A 17,077-nucleotide genomic window follows, 5' to 3' on the forward strand; every position below is an offset into this window, starting at 1 on the left:
GGGACTTCTCAGCATCGGCTCTGGACAATCTACTTCAAGAAAAGCATGACCTCATTTCCTAAACCCTACGATCCAGGAAGTTGTTCATCTTGGGGAAAAAAATCATAAAATCAAACTCTGCGTTGTTTTTCTTATCTCCCCTCTTCTCCCCAAGCTGGTCTTGCACAAGCAGCATGACCTTCCATTGGGTGACAAGTATGTCGTTAGTGAAACGTTTACAGGTACTACAGGAATGACCTGGTGCCACACCCACCTCATTAGAATTCTAACTGGGGTGTGTAGGAGAGGCTTCTATAAATGGTAAGGTGAGCCCAGCAGCCGATGTCCCCACACCATCTGTGCCATTCCCAGACGAGCCCAAAGAGGAGACAGAGGAAGCTGAAACATGCCTGGTGAGTACATGGAATCTTCTCTGCCAGTCCTCGCTGGACGCCCGTGCTTCTGGGCCGACTGAGAGGCAAGAGTGTCCAGCTCGGGACAGCTGCCTTGGGAACTCTGAAGGCTAGGCCTTGGTATTTTAGGGTTCTCTTTCTCAGTGGCTGCCTAGTCCTTCTAGCATGGTCCCAGGGATAGAGCATATTTGGGATGGAGTCCTGAATAATGGGCAGGGTCTTCAACGCAGCTGGAGGTCACGTCCCCTTAGACAGACGGACAAGCTTTGCCTTTTCAAGCCAGCTGGTACCTGCTTTCTGGGTTTCTCAGTGCAGTTTTACCAGCTGTCAGTCACTCTGGCAAAGAAAAGTGCATCTCAGGGCTACAAGGGAGGGAGGGAGTGACAGCATGTAAGTTGATTTAAAAGAAGCCATCAGCAGCGCCGGAATGCTCCTAAGTAAACTACACGTCCAGAAGCACCAGCAAGCTCTTTGAAAGCTACTTGGTGACCTGAAAGCGCCAGAGGCAGAGGAGCAGGTGTGCCGAGGACAGTTCCCACCCGCGGCACCTGGGAAGGGGGTGAAAAATCACTGCTGGGGAGCTCAGGTTCTCTGGCTCTGCAGTCACTTTGAGGACTGGGCTCTGCTTTGGCGGCGCCCCTGCTAAGCAGCAGGCTAATTATTGCCTGTCATGGGTGCTCTGCCTAGTGGTTTGGCAGCTACACCAAATCCAAACAAGGCAAGAGTCAAACCGGTAAAATACTGTGAATGGTGGTTAGGGCTGCAGGAAAGTTTGCCCAAGACATCGCTGAGCACGATGCAAAAGGGCAATCAATGCTGGTTACTTCAGAAGTCACAAAGACCAGGACAGGGTGGCAGCAAAAAGGACCATTCCCTTATCCCCAGCTTCCTCCTGTGAACACGCAGCAGTGCTGGGTTGCTAAGAAGGGGAGCTTTGGATCCTGTAGATTTTAGCAGGAGGGGATGCCAGCTGTCAGCCAGGCCATCTCCCTCCCTCTGGAGGAGATGGTGGCCCAGGAAGGTACAGACACGTACTGGGCTACCACAGAAAGTTGATAGCAGGGCCCAGACTCGGTTCTAGCAGCACCCTTTCCACTGTGTCCTACTATCAGAGCCGAGCTTATCCATGAGTGCGGGTGACATCTGCGACACAGGAAAGCAGTACTGAACCTGGTTCCTCATTAGAGCCTGAGGCTCTGCTGCCGCTGAGCCTCGGGCTCCCGATTAAAGACAAAGGGCTTGAGACGGATAGACTTCCAGGCTCCTTCCAGAACTGACAGCTCTCTCGCCATGAAAGGGCACCTGGGGACAGAGAGCGATGGGCCCCAGCAGAGGCTCACCCTCCAGGGGCATGTGCACCCACAGCAGCCTGCCCACCGGGAGACCTGCATGACATCCTGAGGGGCCCAGTGTGTCAGTTCCTGTGACTCATGGAGTTGAGCTCTTAAGGCTCAACTTCTGGATCCACCAGATGTTCTAAGGTCACAGTGGAATGTGGACGATGGTCAGTTCAGAGAAAATCAAATTTTTAAAAAGAGAGACAGGGAAACACCTTCACTCCTTTGAAGCTCTCACACCTGAGTTCCTGGCCCGTCCCAGTCACTCAGCCGAGCAGGTTTCAGTAAATGGTTCCTGAATGAACGGGTTCACTTACTGGACACCCAGGGAAAGAGCCACGAGGTGCGGTGGAGCACAGAGATCATGAGGTGCGGTCTCTGCCCTCGTGGGGCTCGAAGAGGATTGTCATTAGGCTGTATTACAAATCCAAGAAAGAGCCAGGGGGCCAAGAGGAGGAGGGGATTAATCTTGGCCATGGTTTGGTGTAGGAAAGACCCTGGGACCCAGGTGGCACTTGGTATGGACGATGAGTTGGACTCAGTCAGAAGTAGTTTTGTGGGGACTTCCCTGGTGGCACAGTGGTTAAGAATCCGCCTGCCAATGCAGGGGACACGGGTTCAAGCCCTGGTCCGGGAAGATCCCACATGCCGCGGAGCAACTAAGCCCGTGCGCCACAACTACTGAAGCCCACGCGCCTAGAGCCCGTGCTCTGCAACAAGAGAAGCCACCACAATGAGAAGCCCGCGCACCACAATGAAGAGTAGCCCCCGCTCGCAGCAACTAGAGAAAACCCGCGCGCAGCAATGAAGACCCAACGCAGCCAAAAAAATAAATTAATTAATTTTTTTTAAAAAAGTAGTTTTGTAGGGTGAGGAGTGTTCTGGGCAGAGGGAACAGGAAAAGAAACGTGGGTGGTTGGGCACGTGTGACCCAGGGGACTATCAGGGTCGCAGTGTGCTGGTCTGAGAGGGCTGCGTCTTGCTCCCAAGTTAAGGTTCGTGTTGGAATCCGGGATGTGCGGTTATTCTGCTTCCCGGGGTAGGGGTTGATGTGGTGGAGGAAGGCCTGGCAGCCTTCTGCACAAAGTGGTCGGGCACCGTCTGTCTGCCGAGCACGGAGGCCAGAGCCACACGCCGGACAGGAATGCAGGCTGTGGACACAGACACTGGGCCCAGTGTGGAGGGGAAGCATTGTCCCCCATCCTCAAAGCCACTCGGAGGCCCTGGGTCAGAGGCAGAGTCCCCAGGATTCAAACCTGGATGCAGACCTCTGCCTGCAGGAGGCCAGAACCTCTGTGTTGGGGACTGACACCCTGTCCCACTGGGATGGTGAGCTTTCCCACCGGCCGCTTTGCCGGGCAGAGCACTGGCTTCAGGACTTACCCTCTCTGGCCTCAAGCCCCAATCTGCAGAGGACCCGTGCCGTTCTGGGCTGTGGGTCTGTACAGAAACCCTTTCCTGGGAGCTGGGATGCCAGCGGCTCTTTCCCCATTTCCAAGCCTCCGCGCTCGTGTCCGTGCTGTTCTGTTCACCTCAGATAACTTCTCGGCTCAACCTCCACCCTGCTGGGCTGCGCTCCGCAGATGGAGCAATCGTTCTCTTCCCCAGGGCCCACGTGTGAGGTGAGGGGTGTGAGCTGAAGTGAGGAAATGCTTTCCCCTATTGCTGAAGTGAGGAATGGGGCCTCAGGTCTCTGGTAGGGGCTGAGGGGGGATTCCGAAGGAGTCTGCACTCCCCTCTCTCAGCCTGTTTTCCTCCTTTGTAAACAGGAGATGGTGACTGTCCCCACTGCCTCCCTCCCAGAGCAGCTGTGTGGCTCAGGGGAGAGAATTCACGGAAAGGAGCTTTTTTTTTTTTTTTTTTTTTTAAACATCTTTATTGGAGTATAATTGCTTTACAGTGGTGTGTTAGTTTCTGCTTTATAACAAAGTGAATCAGTTATACATATACATATGTTCCCATATCTCTTCCCTCTTGCGTCTCCCTCCCTCCCACCCTCCCTATCCCACCCCTCTAGGTTTGATTAGTGTAAACGCTATGTAGGCCTAAGGCAGTGATTCTCAGTCCCGGCTCTGGCTCTGTATTAGAATCACCAGGAGAGTTTAAGGGAAAAAAATCAACGCTGTCCCTAATGCAGAGATCCTGATTTCATGGGTCAGTGGTGGGGCTTAGGCCAATATGAATTCTCCAAGTGATCCTCGTACTCAGTGAGGGTCTAAGAGATTCTAAACTCTCTCTGGAAGTGAAGGGGGTCCAGAATCCTTCTTCCTTCCTCTCCTCTCACGCTGACCATGTAATGTCAAGGCGGGGAGGAGGCTGTGGGTGGCCCTTTCTCTCTGGCAGCTTCCTGGAACCGTGCCCAGGTCATGCCACCACCACGACCTCAGCTGGCTGCAGGGTGGCAACGTGGAAATTGCGTGTGGTCAGGCCGCACCGGCTCCCAGTCTGGGCTCGGGCCAGGCTCTGCCTGAGCAAGTGATATTTGGCAAGTGACATCACCTGACTGGACTTTCAAATCGCTCATCTGTGAAATGAGAATGACAACATAGAAGGGTTTGTAACTATGAAAGGACACATGCGGACACATGCTCACACATGCTTAGCAGTGTCTGCACATCTGAGGCCCTCAATGGCAGCCCATGAGAAAGCTCAAACCCTCCTCTATCCTGTGTTGCTGGTGCCATTATGTGTGGGATCCTAAGGCATTTGTATCCCCCTGCCAGAGGCCCAGGTCCTAGTGATGGGCACACATGGGATCCCAACAAAAACCCTACAAGGAAGGATGTTTGGTTTCACTGTCCCCTTCTACAGAGATGCTGAGACCTTGCTCAAGGCTGCTCGGACCACCAGTTCAGGGCTCATTCATCCCGGGATCCTCACCAGCCCCTCAATCAGCCACCCAGGGAACCCCCATTTCCCCACGACCTGGGTGCCAAGAAATTGTACCACCCATGCTGCACAGGGATTGAAAATGTCTGAATGTGGGGGAAAGATGAAGGGAAGCAGCACAGGCTAGAGAGAGAGAAAGAAGAGAGGGCTGGAGCGAGTGGGGACCCTGCCAGGAGCTGGAAACATCCGGGTGCCTGGGGCTGAGGCGGGTGTTGGGAATGACTCACAGCCCACCAGTGACCAAGATCTAAGACCTGGTTTCTGAGCCAAGCTCTGCCTCTAAACTACCCTGTGACCTCAGCAGATGGCTTCCCCTTCCAATGCCTCAGCTTTCTTAGCTGTCATATGGGAATATTGGATCACATCACTGTTTTTCAAGCTGCCAGTTGTCACCCATTAGCAAGTTGTGAAATCAGTTTAGTGGATTGTGATCAGCAAATTTAAAAAAACAAAATATCAGTGCATTGTACATAGTAAGGGTTAGTATTGTTTTGTGAAACTTTACGTCAATTATAGACCCATGTGTGTAAACAATGTACAAAATGTATTTCTGTATCAATGAAGTCTCTAACAAAAAGCTTGAAGACACTTGGCTAGATGATTTTTAATATATCTCTCAGCCCTAATTAACTCTAGAAATCTGTAAGATTAAAAATAATCTTAGTCTAGAGAAGAGAACTAAGGAATAGGGTCTGGGCAGGCGGGGAAGATGCAGCCCCTGGAGTATCATTATGTGATGGGCACCTGCCAGCAGCTCTCTGTGGTCCTCCCGGGAACAGCAGGTGAAAACCCTAGTCCCACACCTGCAACCAAGTCATCCTCCCCACCTGCTGCAGGTGACTCGATTACAGAGCCCAGCTGATAAGGATGGAGACAGTTGCCTAGTGAGCCCGCTTTCACAATCTGGAATCTGTTCTGTGCTTCTCATGTTACCCCTGCCAAAGGTGGACCACAGAACAAGGGGAGGTTACATTATCAGGTATATGTAATTAGGTTTAGCTGTGAATGACAGTGAACCCCAAATAACAATGGCTTAGAGAAATAAACAAGACAGAAGTTTACTTCTTCCTTACACAATAGGTCTGGAGGTAGGCCGTTCTGGTGGAGAGGGCAGCTGCACAATCCCCAGGGGCCTGGGCTCTGTGCAGGTCCCCACTCTGATGTCCTGAGGGCATGTGTGGTCTAGAGTTGAGTCTACATCACACCCACACCCTGGGCAGCAGGTGGAAGAAGATGGAAGTAAGCAGGCTAAGGGCATTTGCCAACTGTTTTGAAAAAGAGGTTTCCTCAGAAGGATTGAAAACAGGTATTCAAACAAATACTTGCAAATGAATGTTCATAGCAGCACTATTTACAAGAGCCCAAAGGTAGAAACAACCCAAATGTCCCTCAACTGATGAATGGATGAACAAAATACAGTATATAAACATAGTGTAATATTATTCAGCCATAAGGAAGGAATGAGCTACGATAAATGCTACCACATGGATGAACCTTGAAAACATTATGCTAAGTGAAAAACCAGACTCAAAGACTACATACATGTGTGACTCGATTGATATGAAATGACCAAAATGGGCAAATCCAGGGGAACAGAAAGTAGATTAATGGTTGCCAGGGACTGCAGTTAGGGGGGGATGGGGAGCGACTGCAGATGAGTGGGGAATATATTTGGGGTTGATGAAAAAGTCCTGAAACTAGACAGTGGTGATGGTTGCACAACATTGTGAATGTACTAAATGCCACCAAACTGTATGCTTTAAATGGTTAAAATGGTGAATTTCACCTCAATTTTTAAAAAAAAAAGAGGTTTCCTAGAAGTTAATACACATCACTATACCTACAAGTCATTGCCCAGAACTCATTCACATGACCCCCAGCTGCAGGGGAGCCTGGCCATTAACATGGGGGATTTTATTACCAAGAAAGAAGGAGCAAGTGAATACTGGGATAGACATTTGTCAGTTGCTACCACATTAGTGGTGCTGGTGGCACTGATATTCTCAGGATAAAGAAATTGGGGAAATTGCCCCCGGCCTGACGGTAGAGTTAAGCAGTGACTCAAGGAGGTGGTGTGGGATTGTGAGACGGGCCCTGGATGAGAGTTCAGAAACATCCCACTGTGGGCAAACCACCTCCTGGGCCTCCACGTCCTCACAGCCAGAATAAGGGTGTGGGGAGATGCTCGGTCTCCAAGGTTTCTCCCTCTGATGTTTTTGAGAGTCTGTGTTGATGAGTCAATTGTAAGGACGAAGCCACACTCCTTTCATCCCTGCCCTTCATCCAGGCAGGTGTAAAAAACAGCTCTGAGGCTCATAAACACCATGAAGTTGTAAACTCAAGAAGAAACTTGGATGGTTGTGCACCTCCCCTACCCCCTGCCCTATCCTTTCTAGAACACTCTGGCTGTGATTAGTGCTACGCCAAAGGGTGGTGGGTGGGAGAACAAAGGCCCTGGATAATCCACAGACAGGATCATCAGATCCTTGATTTGGGGCTGGCAGAAACGATCCTAGGGCTCACAAGTGGGGCGGTGACCGAGGGGGGCAGGAACCACCTGGGGGCTTTGTGAGCGTGCACTCAACATGCCGTCCCCCTCGGGATGCAGGGATGCTCCTCTTCTACTCACCTCCCATGTAGAATGCCCTTTGGAACACATTTCCCCTTCCAGGGGCTCACTCTCTCCTCCGTGTCAGGATGCAAATGCCAGAAGGGAGGACAATGCACAGTGAGGGCTCCTCACCACCTGGGTGCCTTCTCAACTGAAGGTCCTGCCAGGGTCCCCTTCCCAGGTGGAGAACCGGGGACCATGGCAACAGGGAAGGTCAGTAAGACCTGGGTTCAGAATCCTGGCTCTGCCAATCATTAGGTATATGACCTCGAATAAGGTATCAGTTTCTTTCTTTTTCTTTTTAGTTGAAGTATGCTTGATCTACAATGTTGTGTTAGTTTCAGGTATACAGCAAAGTGATTCGGTTATACATACATATATATATATATATATATATATATATATATATATATATATATATATATATATATATTTATATATTCTTTTCCATTATAGGTTATTACAAGATATTGAATATAGTTCCCTGTGCTATACAGTAGGACCTTGTTGTTTATCTATTTTATATATAGTAGTGTGTATCTGCTAATCCCGCCCTCAGTTTCCAGTTTCTGTAAGATTTCATCGATGACAGGTGTAAGGTGCTCTGTGTACTGTTTTTGGGTTTTTTTTTTAGCAATATAAAAGGTAAATATTTATTCAGAACAAAACTTTAAACAATCGATTTTACATTCTAAGCCACAAGGAAATAGCAAAACATAAAGGAAAGACAAAAACTAAAAGAAAAGCAGTGTACTGTCTTTTCTACTTTAACCTGATAACACTTAGACCCAATGCCCTCTAGCTTGGCTTATTTTGCAAGTACATTTTAGAGTTAACCGCTCCCTTGGAATTCCGTTTTTCTCCTGAGAGTCCGGAGGTTGCAGATGAGCTCCAGTCAGCTGCTTCTCTGGGGACGCTAGCTATTGAGGCTAAGATGCAAATGTAAACCTTTCTTTACTCAGGAGCACCTCTATTTCTCACTGGTGGCAATGAACGGGGAAGGGGAAGGCCACAAAGGAGCAGGGCCACTTTAATCCAGATATGGTACCCCAGGGGGCAATGAGTACACCCTGGATTATGTTCCTTTGTCCCTTCCGTATCTCCCAAGTATTCTGAAGCTCCTGCCAAATCTTCTGCTTCCTTCCCCAGATGATTTCTTAGCATTCCTCTGGGCTCATTATTCTGGAAAGAGCAGACTTTCTGGGCCCTCAAGTGTTGAGGAAAATGTTGTGAGGTGTGAGAGGTAGTGGAATGAGCACCGGGCTTGGGGTCAGGGAACTCTACTCTAGGCTAGCTCTGGCACCAGACAGCTATGTGATTTTGACCCAGTCATTTAACCTCTCTGGTCCTGTTTCATCTGTTGGAAAACCAGCAGGAAAATTCCAGATTCGATTCCATGATTCTGTGAAGAATGGCTTCTGAGCCACTGAAAGCACTGTCACAAAGTCCATGCATTTTAATGCCATAAGAGAGGCCCTTGGCTACCATTCAGAGCCTATTGACTCAGGTTACATACACTTCTAACAACACTGGTTTCACAAATTCTCAGACCACAGAGATTAGAAGCAGCAAATTAAAAGGGGACGGGATGAGCTTCAAAAGATAGACACCTTGACAGAATCCAGGGCCAACAATGTTCTCAATTCAACAAACACTGATCTCCTTCAAAAACGATAAAAATGATTTAAAAAAAAAGGTTTGGCACTTAAGAGGGGTAAGCTGGCTCTGTGTTTACCCTGGCAGGCAGGCGGGTGTTTCAGTGCCCGGCCACGCCAGTTAGCTGAGCTGCCACGGAATTGTGCACTGCTTTGGGACACTGGGCAAAGGGCGTGTCCTCGCTTGCCACAGAGGTTTACACACGATGCCCTTCTGGCAGTAAGAGCTCAGGTGTCCCTCCTCCCCACACCTGAAGGGGTGCTCTGTGTACTGTTAACAGCAGTTGACACATAGGAGACTGATGACAAATGTGTCATGCTCTTCCTCACCCTCCAGCTCAGAGAAGCCTTGCATGTCCCACGAGCACCCATGAAGGAGCAAGACTCCTTCATGCCGGGGCTCATGCTGGGAGAGGCAGAGAAGACCATCTCAGTCACCCCAGGACCTCACCTAGTGCGTGCAAAGTGCCCTTCGTCTCCTTTCGGTGTCTCTGCAGCCAAGGCAACCTGGAGCTCAGTCTTCTTCATCATTTTGCCTGCAGACAAGCCACTGTGTTCTGGCATGAAAGGGAGACATCTCTACTATTTTTTTGATAGTTAGAATCGTTTTATTTTTCAGGACTTAAGCAAACCTATGTAAACTGGCTGTGTGTACTTTTGCATGTTGATTCATCTTTTTTTCATACAAATCCTTTTTTAAGTTGAAGTGTAGTTGATTTACAATATTATATTAGTTTCATGTATATAACATAGTGATTCAATATTTTTATAGATTATACTCCACTTAAAGTTACTATAAAATATTGGCTATATTTCCTGTGCTGTACAGTCTATCCTTGGAATGTATTCATTTTACACGTAGTACTTTGTACCTCTTAATCCCCTAACTCTTTCTTGTCCCCCCCACCTCCGACTGGTAACCATAGTTTGTTCCCTCTATCTGTGAATCTGTTTCTGTTTTGTTATATTCATTCATTTCATTTTTTATTTTAGATTCCACATATAAGTGATAATATACAGTATTTGTCTTCTTCTATCTGACTTATTTCACTAAACATAATACCCTTCAGGTCCATCCATGTTGTTGCAAATGGCAGAATTTCATCCTTTTTTATGGCTGAGTAGTATTCTATTGTATATACGTACCACATCTTCTTTATTTATTCATCTGTTGATGAACATTTAGGTTGCTTCCATATCTTTTTATTGTAAATAACGCTGCTGTGAATATTGGGGTTCATGTATCTTTTTGAGTTAGTATTTTTGTATTCTTTAAATATACACCCAAGAGTGGAATTGCTGGATCATATGGTAACTCTGTTTTTGGTTTTTGAGGAACCTCCATACTGTTCTCCATAGTGGCTGCAACAATTTACATTCCAAACCAACAGTGTAGGAGGGTTCCCTTTCCTCCACGTCCTTGCCAACTCTTGTTACTTGTGGAGACGCCTCCGTTATTGGCACAAGTATAGCAAACAGTGCATAACCCTTGGCACAGCAAAGAAGGAGGTGGGCCTGTTGGAGGGAAGGCAGAAGCTGGCTATAGATGGGAATCCCTGCCACCGCTCTTTCCTAACCCCTGTGCTTGACTGAGGGCTGTCTGGGGACATAATTGCGGCTCTCAAAGAGTCCATGGTCAAGAATAATAAGCTTCTCCTGGGGAGAAGGCACATATCCTTTAGGGTTTGGGAATGGAGAAGAATCTCTGGGGAGGCTTGTGTGACCTCAGACCATACATTTCTACATCTTTTTTATTTATTTTTTTTTAACTTTGGGTTTATTTATTTATTTATGGCTGTGTTGGGTCTTCGTTTCTGTGCGAGGGCTTTCTCTAGTTGCGGCAAGTGGGGGCCACTCTTCATCGCAGTGCGCGGGCCTCTCCTTATCACGGCCTCTCTTGTTGCGGAGCACAGGCTCCAGAGGCGCAGGCTCAGTAATTGTGGCTCACGGGCCTAGTTGCTCCGCGGCATGTGGGATCTTCCCAGACCAGGGCTCAAACCCGTGTCCCCTGCATTGGCAGGCAGATTCTCAACCACTGCGCCACCAGGGAAGCCCAGACCACACATTTCTAAGAGCTCTTCTTTTTTCTGAAACGAGACAGTGAGTAAAGCTCTACCGAATCCCATGCACAGAAAGCAGTGAGCACAGTTCATAAGAGGCAGGGGTTTAAAAGGTGGGGACATTGCCCTAAAGAGTCCTAGCTTTTAGCAAACCAGCTCTCTGCAAGTCATGTAGAGCTTGATGTTTGCCAGAGGGTGCCTGAGATCTGAGCTGTTGCCATTCAATGTCTACGTACAGGAGCATTCATCTTCTTCTGTCCCACCTTCCCTCCCTTTGCCTTGCCCTTCATTCAATAGATATTTTTGATTGCATAAATGTTTTAGTTTCCCTGAGTAAGAAAAAGTTAATTTATTCTTTCAATAACCATTTGTTCAATGAATGAATGAACAAGTGGACATTTGAATGAATGAATCTTTAGTACTCCAAGTGGAGGTGAGATCACCTCCTGAGCCCTGCTTCAGCAGCAGCCTTTGGCTCATCACCCCAGAGTCTGCATCCCACTCAAGAGAGTGTCTCTTACGAGCCTCTGCCCATCTCCGGAGTTGCTTGGATGGGAGCCCCCAGCCCCAGGCCCACCCTGGAGCCACGCCCTCCCCGCCTCCCCTTTCTCCTCTGTGCAAAGCCTCTGCTCTAGCCAAATGAGACACCTGATCTCCTGGGCCTCTCTGCCTGTTGTCTGGAATGCACCTGACAAAATTCTCTCTTCCTTCAAGGCCCAGCATTTTCAATGAATTTTTTCTGATACCTATAACTGAAAGTGATTCTTACCTACAACTCCTAGACACCTTTTCTGGGGCAGATTGGATTTACCTCATTCCACCATTCATTCTGACATGTTGTCTTATGCACTCCTGAAGCTCTTTGAGGATTCAAACCACTTTTCATACATTTTCACACCCCAACATTGTGCCTTACATGGTGTCCTATAAATAATATGTATTCTCTATATGTTTATTGAACGAATACCCCATATACACCTTTCCTTATAGACTAAATTTAGAGCTCTAGTCATGATAGTCATTGCATGACATTAGTTTTATGTTTGTTTGTTCATTTATTCCCTCAGTTGTTTGTCTAACTGTCCTAATACAGTAGAGCAATGTGCTAGGCATCAGAATATAAAGTTCAAGAAGGCACATTCTGATGAACACAGACAGACACCTATAAACAAGAGTTGTGCCTGGTGCTGGGATGGGCTACCCCACTCCCATCATAGCCATGGCCACATCATAAAGACAGAGACCACTTTCAGTTGCAGAAGAATGGTTGGTGAACATCTCAAATGTAACTCAAAGGAATTAAATATCTCAAAAGGTTTAAATCGGCTAAACTCCTCATATCTCCTGGAATCTTTCTTCTCTGAAACCCTTCTCAGCTTAGCTCCCTCACCTGCACAACCACCTGAGAAGTTTGGGGGTGGATTTTGAGGTGTTAGTCCTCAGGGTCTTATCCAGGGATCTCATGGCCTTAGACCACTCTTGCCAGTGAGCATTTGAAAGACCTTCCAGGCCAGTGATTGCCCAATCTCCAGCCTCGAAATGCTTGTCAGGGTTACACTATCCTCCTCAGCATCAGATGCCCAGGCCAACACCGAGGTGTTGCACATATAAAGTACAGATGACACAGCTAAACTTTTGCTGGGTGTTGGAGTGATAGAAGACACTTGGTATCTGGGAAGACACAAAGGAAAAAGCAAGGAAGCCAAACCAGGGTGGTGGATTCGAGAGAAGTAGGCTCCTCCCAGTTCTACGTGAGCCCCCATCCACAAAGGAAGGAGGATAAAGTGGACAGAATTGGTTACTCAGTTCTCCTGGCTGGTTGGGTGAAGCTACTTCTTTGAGGGCTGAGTGACAGTTGGCCAGGTGGAGAGGGAAGTGGGACTAGTGTGTGCAGAGCTTCAGCAGCCTGAAAAGGCAGATGGGAATAGGTTGTAAAGTGCTTGCTATGCTTGCATTTTAATGTGATTCTTTCTAGAAGATTCTTCCCCAGCGAGCCCTGTCCAAAAGCAGTCTCTTTGGTAACTTACACCTTTTCCCCCACACCACCATCCCTTGCCTCTGAGGATCTCAAGTCTTCTTTTCTGTCTCGCGGCTTTAGAACTCCGGAGTGTCAACTGGCAGACAACCGACAATGGGCAGGCACATCACACAGACAAGTTCTTCAGCCAGGAGCTTATCGTGCGGAGAGGCCAACTCTTCTACATGTCAGTGACCTTATACCGAAGTCTCAGCCATAGAGAAGTGACATTCACAGCTTCCACAGGTACCTGCTCCCTGCTCCCCCAGCCAACACACATCTGAGTAGACCTTGGGGCTGTGCATCCAAGGGATGGTGGTGGTGGTGGCCCCGGGCTTTAGCCCAGCTCTACCATTGACTTGGTGTGACCTTGAGCAAGTTTCTGCCTGTCTCTGAGTCTGAGGGTCACAGTCTTCACATCAAGAGGGATTTGGCCCACATGGTCTCTCCAGCTGCTTCCAGCGCCATAACACAATGCTTCATTGTATGATGTCTCCCAAAGGGCCCCAGCAGTTATATTGGAATTTGGTTTCTCCCCACAGTCTGGCCAACACTACTTGGTTTCCATTGTCCTATGCCTTCTTTTACAGGGCCTTACCCCTCAGAGTCGACCAAGACAAAGGCTGTGTTTCCACTCTCCGACAAGATAAGTGGCACTGGCTGGGGTGCACAACTTATGTACAACAAGAACAATGTTCTGAGCATCTCCATCCTCAGTCCTGCCAATGCACCCATAGGAAGGTACACGCTGAGCATTCAGATCTCCTCCGAGGGCAATTACTCCACTCTGAAACTTGGAACATTCATACTGCTCTTTAACCCCTGGTTGCAAGGTAGGCACCTAGCCACACACACTCCCAGCCATCAGCTAAGCGATGCCCATGGAAAGGAGATGGGGGGAATGATTTTCATGGGCTCAGGTTTGATTAGGGAAAGTTTGTGGAATATGGAAACAACACAGAAGCTAGAAGTCAGAAGCCAGGGGTTTGAGTCCAGCTTTGCCATTTAACCAGCTTTGTGTGTCTGGCAGTCAATCTACCCTTCTAAGCATCAAATTCCTCACCATTAAATGGACGTCCTGCTATTTCTGGAGCTATTGCAGGGATCTCATGAGCTTTTGAAAACTGTATAGTATGGTGTAATGACCACAGCACAATTCTGCAGCGTGGAGATAGCTTGTGCCTGAAGAAGCAAGTGTTTCATTCCCAGGGGTCTCATTTTCAGATTCTCAAGTCATCCCAGCTTCTTTTTCAAGCTCATAGTTCCCATAATGTGAGGTGGAAGCATTATAGCCCAAGGTTTCACTCCTCAGTGGAGGTTGGGTGAAGGGTTGCAGGTGGGGCTTGCTCCAGCCCCCAGGAGGGTACTCAGGACTGAGAGGAGGACTGGTCTCTATAGTCGTCTCTATAACCCCTAATATCTGCTTTTGTGTCAAACAGCCGATAGTGTCTTTATGAGCAACCATGATGAGAGAGAGGAGTATGTTCAGGAAGATTCTGGCATCATCTTCATGGGAAGAGCAAGTTACATTAGCACGATTGGCTGGAACTATGGACAGGTAAAAAGATCATAAAGCCTGGTGGTAATGTCCCTATCATACCCAAGAAGCTCAGCCGCTGGCCCCACAGATAGGCGGAAGTTCCCAGATCTGTCCATTAGCTGCCTTTGTTCATTCATCCATTCAGAAGGCATTTACTGATGACCTACTATGTGCCAGGGTCCCAAGCTGCACCACTATGGATACAGGAGATGGATAAGAATATTTCCTGTCTTTGAGGAGGTCACAATCTAGTGGGAAAAAAGACACCATAACTAAATTGATGCAATGAAGTGTGTGATTGGTACCCATTGATGCACAAATGAGGATAAGGCCAGTGAGAGACCACTTGGGACAATAATGTAGTTTCTGTTATTCATTTTAGGTAAGAATGTGCGAAGCTTCCTTGGTGTGTGCATTCGACCTTTTCCAACGGTCCCCTTCATTAGTATGACATCTGAGTCCCACAGAGTCCAGGTTTGCTCAGCCTAAAAAACATCCAGGGATTCCCTCCACCTTTCTTTTTCCAGTAGACAAATGAAGACATTACAATGAAGTGCCTGGGTGATGGTACCTTGCATGTCCAGCAGGGGGTGGACAGGTGCATCTCTTGCCATGTCCAGACCCCATTCTGTAGTCAGCAGAGCACATCTGCCATATATTTATATGTTGAGTTTTATATGTTGGGTTCTGTGTTAAATTTCATTCAAAAAAAAAAGTGGGGGGGGGTGGGTAATGGCATAAGGTGCACCCGGGGGTGGAAGGGAAGATATTTTGAAGGGCGAGATCTGGGTGAGCCTCTCTTAGAAAAGAACTTTTGATCAGAAACCTGAAGGAGGCAAAGGAGCCAGATAGATCTCTTGGGAAGAGAGCTGGAGGTAGAAGGAACTGCACATGCAAAGGACCCTAAGGCAAGAAAGAGCTTGGCCTTCTCCATTTGAGAAGCAATGACAAAAATAAGTCTTATTTTGTGAAAATGGCTTCAAATTCCAATTTAATGAGACATTTTATCTTTTTAATCAGTTCCCCCAAAGTCTGAGTAATATGCTCAAGATCAATGTCAGATCTAGATGGAAACTTTGAGATGAGCTCAGTCTGATCCCCTGTTATAAAGATGGACAAATTGAGGCCCAGACAGGCCAAGTGATTGCTCTCAAGTTCATAACAGCGAGGGAGTGCCATTAACTTTAGGGGCCTCAGTGCAAGGCCTTGTGTATAGCAGAGCTCTGGATGAGTTTGCAGGGTTAAAGCCCAAGTTGGGTGGTTGTTCCTCAGATTCTCTCAGCTCAGGAGGCTGGCAGAGTGGAAGGATCTGGGCAGAGACCATGGTTCTTACCAGTGTAGCCCCCATGCCTTCAATAAGCGATACTACTTGTCATTTCTTTCATCGTAACATATGTCCCATTTTGAACCAGTTGAAGAAGGCATTCTGAACATTTGCCTCTCTCTGCTGGATATAGTCCTGAATTTTCGCCGTGACCCTGTTAATGATGTGGCCCGCAGAGACGACCCCAGTATGTTGGCCGGGGGGTGCTGAGGTGCAATGGTGAGTGATGAGAAAAACCATAATAACTAGTTATTCCTGTATATCAAACCCAGCTATGGGTTAGGCACAACCACTTATAGCGGTTGGTTGACATCTCACAAAAATATAGTTGTGGCTGTTACCATCCCCCATTTCGCACACACGGAGCCTCTACATTAAAGAACATTCCTGAGACACACAGTGAGTGAGTGGCAAAGGCAGAACTGGACCCAGGCTGCCCGGCTCCAAAGCCCTTTCCCACTGTATTGCGAGGCCTTCCTCCAATGACGAAGGATTTGATCTTTGGGTGTCTGGCCAGGACCAGGAGGAGGCAAAGCTGAGAATTTGCTCCATCCCTGGGGCTCCTGGGAAAGGGGGGTAAGCTCCTGAGTGAGCCTGAAACGTTAACCTCCTTTGCTCCGACTCATCCCATCCTCAGCACAGAGGGCTCGAGTGCCAGCGGGGAGGGCAGAGGCCAACACAGTCATTGTCTTGACGGGGAAACTGATGCCAGGGCGCTGAAGTGACTCACTCACAGCCTCAGCCTGTGAGTCTGGCCAGAACAAGGCCTCCAACTGCCCGCACAGGGCCTCCTACACTTGCCCAGTCCCTCCACGTGAGAAACCTGTCCCCACCTCCCCAGACACATGCCCACGCGCACTCAGATGCACACATAAGCTGGATGCTGGAGGAATGCACTGCTCTGTAGTCAGTGTGCAGAGAGCACCTCCATCAGAAAGTAATCCAAACAAGGGATAGCCTGCTCAAAAGTTACAAAGTAAAAAGCTAAAGTCAGAGGTTTCTTGAACTTTAACCTCTGAAACTAAATGACTTACTCAGAAGTGTCTTAACTTTTTTTTTTTTGATTAATGGACTAGGCATTCAAGTCAATTTTGAGTTGGGAGAATATCCAAAGCTAAACAAGCTAGTTCACACGGTTAGAAATTTTGAATGACCTTCTGACTGCATGATAGATATCGGGGGTCATCAGACAGCACTTCTTAACCCAAACTTCGCAGGACAGGCTGTGGGGAGGCCAGGCAATGTGGAGGCG

General features: G+C 48.0%; 1 protein-coding gene across 1 annotated transcript in view; it reads left to right on the forward strand.

Moving 5' to 3' along the window:
• The first annotated feature begins 281 nt into the window (after window positions 1–281).
• LOC118880960 (protein-glutamine gamma-glutamyltransferase E-like) overlaps window positions 282–17,077 on the forward strand; it is a 41,141-nt gene continuing 24,345 nt past the window's right edge. Inside the window, 6 exon segments of the mRNA XM_036825207.1 lie at window positions 282–392; window positions 13,043–13,207; window positions 13,552–13,794; window positions 14,401–14,519; window position 14,793; window positions 15,914–16,044. Of these exon segments, the coding sequence (XP_036681102.1) occupies window positions 386–392; window positions 13,043–13,207; window positions 13,552–13,794; window positions 14,401–14,519; window position 14,793; window positions 15,914–16,044 (666 nt within the window). The 5' untranslated portion in view covers window positions 282–385.

Source organism: Balaenoptera musculus, chromosome 15 (genome assembly GCF_009873245.2).
Source record: "Balaenoptera musculus isolate JJ_BM4_2016_0621 chromosome 15, mBalMus1.pri.v3, whole genome shotgun sequence".
Taxonomy (NCBI): domain Eukaryota; kingdom Metazoa; phylum Chordata; class Mammalia; order Artiodactyla; family Balaenopteridae; genus Balaenoptera; species Balaenoptera musculus.